Raw genomic sequence first — 12,641 nt, forward strand, 5'->3', positions numbered from 1 at the left:
CAATGAAGGCAACAGGAAAAAAATATATTATCTTATGTATTTCATTTTATATTAAACTACATACAAAATTAATAACATACGATATAAAAAAACACCTAGCTTAATTGCATAATATTGTCAAAATCAAGCAGCTAGAAAGTGAAATATCTTATGATATGACACTATATCAAATTACTGCATAATGATACGACACCATATCACATTACTGCAGAATGATATCACACTATATCACATTACTGCTGAATGACATGACACCACATCACATTACTTCAGAATGACATGATACCATATCACATTACTGCAGAATGATATCACACTATATCACATTACTGCTGAATGACATGGCACCACATCACATTACTGCAGAATGTCATGACCCCATGACCCCATATCATATTACTGCATATGATACAACACCATATCACATTACTGCAGAATGACATGACACCACATCACATTACTGCAGAATGTCATGACACCATATCACATTACTGCAGAATGATATCACACTGCATCAAATTACTGCAGAATGATATCACACCATATCACATTTATACAAATTGATATCACACTGTATCACATTAATGCAGAATGACATCACAACAGTACTGCAAAATGATATGCATATGGCAAAGATCAGATTAATGTTATGAATAACACAAGTAACTGTCAGATTAAGTAGCAAGTCTCCCAACTCCCGAAAAGGATTTATTCCAAAGATCAAATGCTTTCTCCTTTTTTGTTGTCAGTTTAAGACCTTGTAAGGTATGCTGGGGTCCATTGGCTGCATTATGGCTTGACCCCCTCATAAAATGACTTTGACAGCCTCATAGGGAAAATTTACCGTCACCAGCAGACAATGAACAAATCTCATTTGAAACGCAAACAGTTGTTGTTACAAAGATAAATGACATGTAAAACATTACTCAACTTAGAAGGAACAGTCTCTTTTACCAGAGACAATCAAGGCTAATTGCATTGCATTGGTTCAGCTTGGGTCAACAAATCTTTTCGAGAAACATTCAAAGTGCTATGCCGTCACCTTTGTACGAATCATAGATGGATGAGGGTAAATTATTGGATAAAAATAAAACTCATAGCTTTCATATCCAAATGCTTGAAAGTATAAGGAATAAATAAATACTAGATAAAAAAGTGGAATGTTCTAGCACCGTGCAAATAACAAACATGATGAAGCGATATCCTACACCAATAATCAGGCCCAATTTCTCGAAACTTCTTATCCTACACCAATAATCAGGCCCCAATTTCTCGAAACTTCTAAGTCCCTTATAACAGGATTTAGCTAATCTCGTTATTTTTGGTTTTCAATAAATGGCGTAATATTGACTTCTTTATGAGTTTTTGTACTTTAGATAGAAATTATTTTTATGATAATCACAATAAACCATTTTTCATTTATCATAATTTAATTTCATTAAGTATTTTGGCTACTTGAAATAAGCTACTTAAGCCTGTTAAGCTTAAGAAGTTTCGAGAAATTGGGGCCAGGGGTTTAAACAGCTTATTATTGTCAATTCTACCGAAAAATAGCTGGGCAGTTTACAGAGCTGCAGAAAGCAGGATCAAGGCTAAGAGGCCTTTTGAAATTATTTTATTATTGAAGTCATTGAAGTTAAATTCAAGAATCAAGGTACTTCTTACCATTTCTGATGCATAATACCAAGCAAAACACAGTATTTCACCTATACAACAGTCTGAAGTCAAATGTTCTCAGTCCTGCTTTCAGGATATATCCTGATCTATTTGACCCCTGGTTGGTCAAAACAATTCAAGGTCATAAGGTCAAAACAATTCAAGGTCAGTGTACTGCAACAAGAATAAGTGAGCAATCATTTTTAATAAAATATATAATAAAATAAAATGAGTGGTGAGATAACTACCTGTATCTAGACCATATGACAATGAGTAGAAAATGGGATATATTTACCAGGTTTAAAAAGCTTTAATATGACAATTGTTCTAAATGACAAACTCCCCTAGAAGATCTTCTTTTCCACAAACACAAGATAACAAACAATAGTAAAATTTGACTGATGATAACAAATATTCATTACCTTTTGAAATTCTTGTCTATCTTAATACAATGAATATGACAATATGAAATGAAAAATATCTAAAAACAAACAAAAACACCATAAACAAACCAAATTAAGTGACCTGTTTTGCTTGACGCATAAATCTTGTTTTCAATAGGAGTGTAAAAACAATTTATCAAGAGGGGACATAAAATCATTAAAAACAAAACCATACAAAACATACTTTTCTGATGCTTTAAATATACCCCTTACGGCCACTATTATTGCTTTTGCATAAAGGCAGTTATAATGCTGTTTCAATCAAATGAAATGCACCACAGACATATATAATAATCATGACTCGTCTGCGAAAAATGAGTCCTGTTCACGACAAAATATGGAATGTAGCCACGTAAAGGATTAGAAAAGAAACTTATGATAGAATGTGTAAAATTGAATTATAAGAGATTCATTTTAAAAAATAATAAAAAATAGCGCCATAATTGTGTGTGAGAAATGGAATTAAATCGTCACTTTTTCCTTCACATGAATCATTTTAGCTGAATAATTCATATATGTTTAAAAACTAAAAATAAAAAAACAGGCTATTCTTTTCTTACTGTGCACAAAGCTGTTACTAACTATGCATTCTAATTGCAAAGACAAGTCACTTATAACAGGATCACACTAAGCTTACATTACTTTGTTTTAATTTGAGTTATTTTCTTATGATGAATGTTTGAGACTTTCGAAGAAAATTATTTAATAGATAATAAATACATACTTTTTGATAGGTAAACCTCAGTAAAAGGCAGTAATTTGGCTTAATAAAATGAGAATCTTAATCATTTAAAGAATTTTCAAAAAATAGGAGTCAGTAATATTAATCAATGTCAAATTAACACGATGCCAAAACAGCCGGATACAATTATGTATTATAATTGTTGAACTAATAGTTTTATTTGCCACATGATAAGCCAAAACAAAAACATATACACATGGAAATGGATTTCAATATTTTCTTTCATTCAACAAAATAGATAATTATCCAGGGCAGTCGTAATCATATCAAGTGTTTAATATATATGAAAAACTCACTATTACTATCACTATGGCAATTCAAGTTCCTTTTCCAGTTAGTTAACTTATAAGAGAAAAGAATTTCATTTCTGATAGTTCTGCCCATTTACGCTATTTAAAAACATTATAAAGTTGAGTGTGTTACTATAAATAATCACTGTAAAATAATATAAATGCATAACAGTCACTGCTAATGTGTTTATTTTCTTGTTAATGAGAACAAATTAGAGCTTCAACTTTTGTATTTCATTGCCAGGTTATTTATTTAAACAAAGGACAAAAATTATGTTCTGAGAGAGAAAATGAATCTTATGAAGCATAAATATAAGGGTACACTTAATATTATTTTCACAATACAGTGCAAGGTTCTGCTGATTATAAAGACATAAAAATAAATCATTTGAACAGATTTTTATTGGATGATCATTTCACCTTCCTTTACCACCCCACCCAGCTCAATTTCCACACCAACCCCCTTCCCAAACCCACCCCAACACTCAATAACAATTCCACACAATGACGGGGGTAAGTGTACATCCAGCTGTTAACATGGACAGTCTGAAACTTGTTCCATCTGTTTTACTTCCTGGTTTCCAAGCTTTGTTGTTTCCCCCCGGTTCGGGGGCGGGGCATCCACTTGTAGCTTGAAAATATCTGTAGAATAAACAATTATGTTAATCCAAGCCCATTAAAATTTTGATAACACATTTGATGTCAAATTGTAGACCTATTAAACAAAACTCATTTATAAATGATCTTGAACCAATATTCTAAACACCTTGAGTCAACATTATACCAATACCGAAAGACACGTACAGTGATCATACAGCCATACTTGTCAGTAGCATAATGAGAGCACAGAAAGCAAATTCTAAAAACGGACTTAGTATGCTGGTAGTAATGATCTGGCCTCAATTTCTCAAAGTATCTTACCAGTAGATCTCTTATAGCAGGATGAAGCGTAATCACTACATATGTTCCAAATTATTGTGCAATATTTACAATATAAGAGTTTTGGGATTTTTGGTTTATATTTTTAAAATCATCAAAGTAAACTTATTTTAGCTTAGTAAAATAAAGATTTTGGAAGAAATTTGGCTTCTCGAAATAAGTTACTTAAGCAGATTTTGCTTAAGAACGTTCAAGAAATTGGGGTCAGTTGGAAATTCTTTTAGTGTGTTTGAAAATAAAACATTAAGCTTCCTACCTTATACCTTCGTCACTATTTACAAGGCTATGAGGTTTAAGAAAAATTAACAAGTCAGTTAAACTGTTCTGGTGACTTTACTACAGTAGATCGAATAAAATTCAAGTTGCCCAGTTAATGCAGTGGTAAACACACTCGCTTCTCACCTTGTGACCAATGAAAAAGTAATAAATAAGCTTAAACTTAAATTAAGAAACGTTCTTACCAACTAACAAATTGTTGAATGCTTCTCCGACATTTGTGTTGTCCAGTGCGGAGGTTTCGATGAACGAGTAGTTGTGCTTCTCTGAAATGTATTTTGTAAGTAAGAAATATACTTCACAACGTTCCAGACCAGCATTATCTGTAATATTTATGCCCCAATAAAGTCAATAAAACACAAGTTTCATTTGAAGAATTTCTGCTTATAAATTTTGAAATGATTTAGAAGACAACTTTTATGTTATAACTTATAGCATACAGTAGACCAGTATGAATCAAACATTCGAACCCATACCTAACAAAAGTGAAGTTGAACAAAATGGTGAAAATGTGTCAATGTTTTGGTGTCCACCTCTCACCCAAGAGGTGACAGTCTTCGAGTATCAATAAGTGTATTCTCTACTGGATTCTCGAAAAAAATGCATTCAGATTAAATATCCATAGATCAAGGGGCATCACTCACCTGCAAGGGACCTGCCCGCATCAGCAGTTATTGCTCTTAGATGTTTAAGGTCCACTTTGTTCCCTACGATCATGATACAGCAGAAGGGATCAGCATGCTCGCTCAATTCACCGAGCCATTTGTCCAGGTTCTCAAACGACGACGCCTTGCTTATATCGTACACAACCAGAGCACCAACTGCCCCTCGATAATACCTGTAAATATTTCAAATAAGCTCGCTTTACATAAAGACAAATGATGTGCACATTTACTCATTTTTCTATCAGAATATTATAATTCAAATCTATTTCAATGAAGGCTAAACACAAAACCCAATTGAAGTTAGAGTATGATTTTGGTTTTTAATGTCTCAATATCTAAATTTTGAGTTTTATTTAGTATTAATGCTTTAGACTATTATCTTGCACAGATTTAGTTCTCACAATTTAGAGATGGGCTGTATGTAATAATCACATTAGATTTAAAAAAAGGAGAATCCAAATGTTTTGATTCGAGTGAAAATAAATTGGCCGATGGACTGAATGGAATCACTGAGGATAAGAATAAAAACTATATTGAATACAGCCTCCGGCCGTAAATACCAAACCTATGGAAATATTGATCAAGTAATCTAATAATGGGATCACAAACTTTAAATCTTGCAAAATTGACTAAAACCAAAATATTATGGTAAAAATATGTTACAATATTAAAGACTTCAACAGCATAAAACAAATACACGTACACACTAGTGATTGCACGGTATCTTTCCTGCCCGGCCGTATCCCAGATCTGAGCCCGCACCGTCTTACCCTTGATCTGCATGTTCCTGCAAATGGTAGCTAAATATATATTTATGTGTTTTTATACATATTTCTTCTTGATTCTAATACAACAATTTTCTATAGATCTTATCTGAGGTCTAATTATTAAATAATTATTATGCATTTATTGACCTTTCGTCACAAATAAATTTCTATTTTTATTCTGTAACCACTCAGTACTTTTTTCTAGAAAAGATTAACTTGTTTTTTTATCTTATATAATATATACATAAATCTCTTTAAAATTGCATTATGGGTCAATACTGTATATATTAATTAAACATGTAGTAACGTACCTTGTGGCAAACTCCACCCCTATCGTGCTCTTGCTCTCCATGTTAAACTCATTACGGGTGAACCGGGATAGCAGGTTTGTCTTCCCCACCCCTGAGTCACCCACCAACACAACTGAAATATCATGTTCATAAATCATTCAGCAAATGTTGCCTTGACCTTGACCTCTAGGAGAGTTTATATGTGTGCATAATTTTAAAATTGTTCTATGCTGTTTTATTTAAATACTATTTTTCAAAAATGTGACCTTGACATTTACCTCAAGATTTTCTAAGTAAATAATCTACATATTGCCTTCAATATGGAACACAAACTGTTACAATGGGAAATGTTCTAATTGTCCTGGGACAGACAGTCATGTATTTTTATACACCAAAACGATTAACTTAACAAATTATAATTTGAGGTTGACCTCCCTGATAGTTCAGTGGTAAGGCATCTGCTTGTGGAACAGGAGGTCTTGGTTCAATCCCCAACCATGTTAAACCAATGATGATTATATAAGTGTTGCTTATAATTCCCTTGCCTACTGCTCCATTTTCAGGGTAGTACTTAACACTCAGTACTGGTTAAGCCCAGAAAGTCATTTCACATGCATCGATGCTTTACAACAGGCACTTTAAATAGCCAAGGGGTATTTTGAAAATATAAGGAAGGGTATTTCGCCCGGACTTCTTTTAATCTCACATTTTCTCTTTAACTCAGCTGTCTCTTAAGCAACAACAATTGGACCCCATTGGAAATAATTAAATCCTACTCTCATCGGCTGTCAAAGATTGCAAAGTCTGAATAAAAATATAGCTAATTCATACCTTTCCAAATAAAATCATACTGCTCCTCTCCCCCAGCAGAAGCCATGGCAACTGTAGAATTTCTATTAACGATTCACATGTATTGTCACACTTTATTTATAGTTGTCGCACTGCATGGAGTTGTCACACTTCACACACAGATGCCACACTTTGGGTAATTGTAGTTGCCTAGTTGTCGCAATTTCACATAGGAATCAGCCTCGAAATATTAGGCTTTTTACCACTGTATACTGGTAGTTACAAGACATGGATCAGCATACAGACCTGAAATAAATATCATCCTGGTAAAAGATAAGCATAGAGACATGACATGTTCGTCTATCAAGAATTTGATGAACCCTTACACAAAGAATAAGGTACTTGCTATGTTTCAAGACTTGAAGTAAAGATTTGCAAAAGGGTCAGCTAAATACTTGACTTGAAGTACTCTCCAAGTACTCCAGTGCCAAGAAGAGTGACAATGCATTAGTTAACACAATTTTCTTCAAATTTTTTGTAAAATAATAATGTTCAAACTAATTATTTGACTGTTTTTACGTGCTAAACGTAATTTGATGAAATTTGGAAACATCAAAGACAATAAGGGGTGAGAATATTTTTTTTAACAATACATTGATAACATCACATGATAATGTCAATCAACCAATCAAACAACAATGAATTGCTCATAGCCATTATTAACGCTAATAAAAATTGTGGTTTTCAAAGACAATATTTGAGCAATTATCAACATTCGCTGAAGAGTTCCAGCTTTTGGTATCTTATCATAAACGTGAGTGAGTCCCTTCAACATTGATGCATCAACATTTGCACTGAAATGGTAAAATTCCTTGATTCCACATGAGAAATATTTTCAGAAATAACAGAGAAAATAAATGTTTGTACATCATTTCAAACCATACTTACAAGTATTTTATTTTTAATATCCAACATAAAAATGATGGAAAAAATACTTAGATATCTTCTACCTGTAGGCCATGTGAACCATGCCTAGCATCTACAAATCTACAACTGATAGTAAGAAAGAAACAACTTAAGGTATCTCATGTACGATCATGTGGATATTGGTTGTCTGGTGACCCCATATTATTATGGCTCATTTGAAAGGGGTTTATGGGTAGAGAAAAAAATGTAAAAATTATACCAACAATATTACGAACATGGCATTGAAAGATTGCAAAAAAGGTTATATCAATTCTGATTTTAAGTCAAATAAAAAAGAACAAAAAAAAACAAACGGCAGTAAATTGACCTATAAAGTTTTAAGGTCATATATTTTACACATTAGTAATCAGCAAGCAATTTTCTTCAAATTAAATATTACCGTACTAAGAAAGCCATGATGATATAACAAACGTTTTGTCTGTCGGCAGCCAATTGTGTAAAACTTTGATAAGTTGTCAGCAGCGAACTTTTGTCAAGTTGACTCATTAAAAAATTAAAATTTTGATTGGTTAGTAAATTATTGGATAAATATTGAACAATCAATGAAAACTTGGACAATTTTACCAAAAAAATAGCCAGTTAACTTTTATACAATTGGTCTTGGATACCTTGAACAATGCTTTGCACAGCAGCATCAACTACACATGTTATCCTATAAACTGTTGTTAACATGACAGTATGGTATTCTCTAACATGTATTTACAATGACAGGTACATTCCTCTGACAATAAACTAGGTATAAATATCACTTGCATGTCAAACTAATTACAATCAGAAGGTTTGTAAACATCACTTTTGTGATGTGTCTGTCCCTTATCATAACCTTCACCTCCAGCATTAGACAAAGAAATTAGAATGCAACTAGTTTTATTTCACTCTTTCTTTCAATGGTTGTGTAAAGGCAGTTATGCAATCTATCTCATACAGTCCAACACACCAGTGGCCACAGACAGGTTGACCAACTGATAAGCGATATTCCTCTTGATACTTTTTTTTTAAACAAAACAAATGTAAACTTGTCAATGACATTCTAAAACTGTATGTCAGTCTTTTTTCAGCTATTTTTATATATAGGTTAGAATTCATTAAGTAATTTCTTCGTGAATAAGTAACTGAAGGGAGCAAAGTGACTATGGTTACTTATTCTCTATGAAATTACTTAATAAATTCTTACCAACTAAGTGTGAGCCCCTCCCAAATTGTACAGCTTTAAATCAAACTGTGTGCCAGTCAATAAGACCTGTCAATCAATCCTAGATATTGTCATGCATTCAAATAAGCGACACATATGCAAACAGAAGGCTTGGCTTTATGTGCATGTGCAGTTGTAGCAAATTACTTAATCATGAAGAGTCATCTTCAGCAATAAGTTACGATTCTTCACAAATAAGAAACTAAACATTTTAAAATCTAGAACCGCTGATTGAAACGCATATGCAAAATTGTACCAAGTTTGATAGAATGTACAATATACTCACTGTCATACCTTTGGTTAACTGTTAATACTTTTGCCCTATTCCAATTTAAACATATAAATGCAAAAATGCCCTATTTAAACAGTATGGGTCATTTGCCACATTCTAAAAAATGCTCTGCAACTAGTTTAACTATATCAAAGGCACGCGCTGCCGGGTTTCTTCAGCAAACTGACAAGGCAGGATTTGTCAGCAAATCAATACAGAGTGTCAATAACAGAATGATGACACTATGACATAAATAAAGTTAGTACAACTGTATTTTTGAAGAAGCATGTGTTTCTTGTGGTCAGTGATGAAAGCTGCAGAAATAAAGCACTCTGCTATCAGTATCAACCCCATAGAAGGTCTGTGTAAGTTTGATGGTGTATTTAAATGAGTAAACATTGAATATTGTTTTGCCAATAGCCAAGTCGCAATAGGCCATGAGATCATTTACAACAGGTTCAGATTACATGCGACTGCAACTTGTATTTAATCATGTAAAGGTTGTCCGACAGTAGATGGACGATCATAATCAATCATAAGCAATTTTTTTGTCTTTGATAATCATTTCCTATTGTACAGGTGTTTTCAATCTTTGGCAGGTGTTTTCAATCTTTGGGAGTTTTCAACTGAATTGGTCGGCAACAATCGTAAAATAGATTCAAGCATCAATATTTTTGTAATTGCTCTTCATGCAGTCAGACACAATAATCTAAAGGACATGACTAGCTCTTGACCTTTGTGTGATAACCTCTAACCTGTCGCAAAATTATCTATGACTAGTTAAGACTTATTATGATGGACCCATCCATAGATCATTAAAGATCAGTTGTCTAGCGTTACTGCAACCCAATTTAAAAAAAAGTTAGAGGCAGTTATATCGGTCACAGATAGTCTTCAATGAGCATTAATGATTATTGGGTTTTTTGATGTAATCAAATATAAAAACTTTTTTTAAAATATATCAAGGTGTCAGATATTTAAATGAAAAATATATGTAATAATAACAAAGATAATAAAAACAAATACTTTGATGGCCAATATTTGCATACTGTAAGTCTGCAGTCAGGCACCTTATCTATAAGACCATGGTAGATTCCTGATGAAATTAAGGTATAATATAAACACAATTCAAAAACCGTCAACGTGGAATAAGTTGTCCACATTTGAAATTTTATTGTAATTGTTTGAAACCTATTGTGGATGGTTGGAGGATGTGCTTAAAACAAAGTTATCGTTTGTGTTGGTACTTTCTGCTAGTATGTAGTTGAATACTCAATTTCTCATTCCTATATAACCTAAATAACTTAAAGGAACCTATTAAATCTTTAAAGTTTGTTCTTTATGGTCTTGTATTCCCAGAACACATCCAGGTGACTCAAGGCACACATCTAAGAGAGTACATGCGCGCCTCCCAAAATCCACCTAACTGTCACAACAGAAGCTTTAAAAGGCCTTATACACCTATTTCTTTTGATTTTCTTACACAAAGAAACACACAAATGACTCACCAGAGGCTACTCTATGTTATTTTACTATTCCCTGGCCTAGTGTTACTGGGGAAACACGGACCAACCAATAATGTTGTCACTTTTTGCACTTATATTGTAATAAATATCCATGGATACATACAACTTCTTATAACAATTTATTAATCATCACACATCACTGGTTGTGTTTACAAAAATCATCGGATACCCCCAAAACACTACTACGCTATGTTTGTTGGGTACGATTTGGCTAGGAAGAGCTAGTCTATGTTATTTTATTATTCCCTGGCCTAGTGTTACTGGGGAAACACGGACCAACCAATAATGTTGTCACTTTTTGCACTTATATTGTAATAAATATCCATGGATACATACAACTTCTTATAACAATTTATTAATCATTACACATCACTGGTTGTGTTTACAAAAATCATCGGATACCCCCAAAACACTACTATGCTATGTTTGTTGTGTACGATTTGGCTAGGAAGAGCTAGTAGGCATGAATAATTAATGAAGCAGTTTCATTGGTCCCGCAAGGTACCAGGTGCTTTCCCGTTGAAAAATATTCTGACAAAAGCTGGATTGGAACAGGGTCTGCCTTTTCAGTACAATATTTTTTCGTCATCAGTCAAGACCCCTCGGCCATGAAGGCTACTGACACTATCAGGTTATTGAAGAATGTAACATACAATATCATTGGAAGAATTGTCTGAACTGCCTCATGCATATTCATTTACACGAGATTTTGTCAGTCAATTGCCTCACGGTTTGTATTGAGTATAACGAAATTTAGTACCATGGTTGTTGACGATGCTCTACATTCTATTACACTTACAGTACAGTAAGTTACAATCAGTGTACATATTAGCTAAAGAACTTCAGCGAACACGTAATATATTACCTTTTTGGATGAGTTCGCTTTGAATGTGTTGTAAACATCAAAAAAATAAATATCAACATTAAAGTTATGGAAGCCAGCACTATGTACATATATGTATGTCAGACGCAATTGTACATTTTTGTATTGTATCACAATTACTGAAAACAATTTGCTTTTAAATTATCAATTATGTGGCAACTAAGAAGGTTGGAGATTATACTTCAGTAGCAACTTGTATTAGACTGAAATTTTATGTTATGAATCACCTTTTGATTATTTACCTGTAAATCTCCATTAAAATACAAAAGAAGACAAAACGGCAATTCAAGAAACGGTCAATTTACAGACGGCTTCTCAAAACCTTTTCTAAAATGCATCTGGTCGATCGTCCGTTAGATATATCACGGACATATAAACCATAGTTTGTATGTCCGTGCATACATAAACTAAATATGGTCCTAGGTCACATCGGCAATTACCCTGGAAAACTTTTAGTCATTCCTAAGGGCTTAACCAGAAAGAAACATAGGAATGTACATTATTTTCAAACCATTTATAGCTCAATCATCGCAAAATTAGGAAGATTGACAATTGACTAGTTAAAGCAAACATGTGATCCTGATTGTCCATCTGTCTTCCACAACGCAGTAATGGCCTTTAAATGTCCGTGGATAATTCCACGCAAGTGTATGTACTTCTTTACACAAAACAACACAACGTGGTTTATTCCCACAATAAAAAGGATAACATTTTTCCAATCAAAATTATTATTTTTTAGATTTTTTACATAATAGTAATTGCATCCTCTGCCCGAGTAAGCGTAATTTTGTACGAGCGCGAAGAGCTAGTTTTCTCCCACCTCAGATATGTAGATCCAATAATTTAACCATGCTAGAAATTCTTTTCTCCCACCTCAGATAAGTAGATCCAATAATTTAACCATGCTAGATATTCTTATCTTGCC

The 12,641-nt window shown here is 33.2% G+C and overlaps 1 protein-coding gene across 4 annotated transcripts; it reads right to left on the minus strand.

The window, feature by feature from the left end:
- Positions 1 to 1,846: 1,846 nt before the first annotated feature.
- Positions 1,847 to 11,997, minus strand: LOC128222084 (ras-related protein Rab-11B-like). Of its 4 annotated transcripts, none has more exons than XM_052930891.1 (7): positions 11,959 to 11,997; positions 6,900 to 7,163; positions 6,090 to 6,201; positions 5,715 to 5,798; positions 4,991 to 5,184; positions 4,532 to 4,612; positions 1,847 to 3,773 (listed from the first exon to the last, which is right to left on the minus strand). In XM_052930891.1, the coding sequence occupies exons 2-7, from the start codon at positions 6,943 to 6,945 to the stop codon at positions 3,664 to 3,666; spliced, it is 627 nt and encodes a 208-aa protein (XP_052786851.1). In that variant the 5' UTR covers positions 6,946 to 7,163; positions 11,959 to 11,997; the 3' UTR covers positions 1,847 to 3,663. The 4 variants fall into 4 exon arrangements, with proteins under 4 accessions (XP_052786851.1, XP_052786850.1, XP_052786852.1 ...); XM_052930890.1 differs by having other exon boundaries at positions 11,944 to 11,977; XM_052930892.1 differs by lacking the exon at positions 11,959 to 11,997 and adding an exon at positions 11,699 to 11,901.
- Positions 11,998 to 12,641: the final 644 nt, after the last annotated feature.

Source organism: Mya arenaria, chromosome 16 (assembly GCF_026914265.1).
Source record: "Mya arenaria isolate MELC-2E11 chromosome 16, ASM2691426v1".
NCBI lineage: Eukaryota > Metazoa > Mollusca > Bivalvia > Myida > Myidae > Mya > Mya arenaria.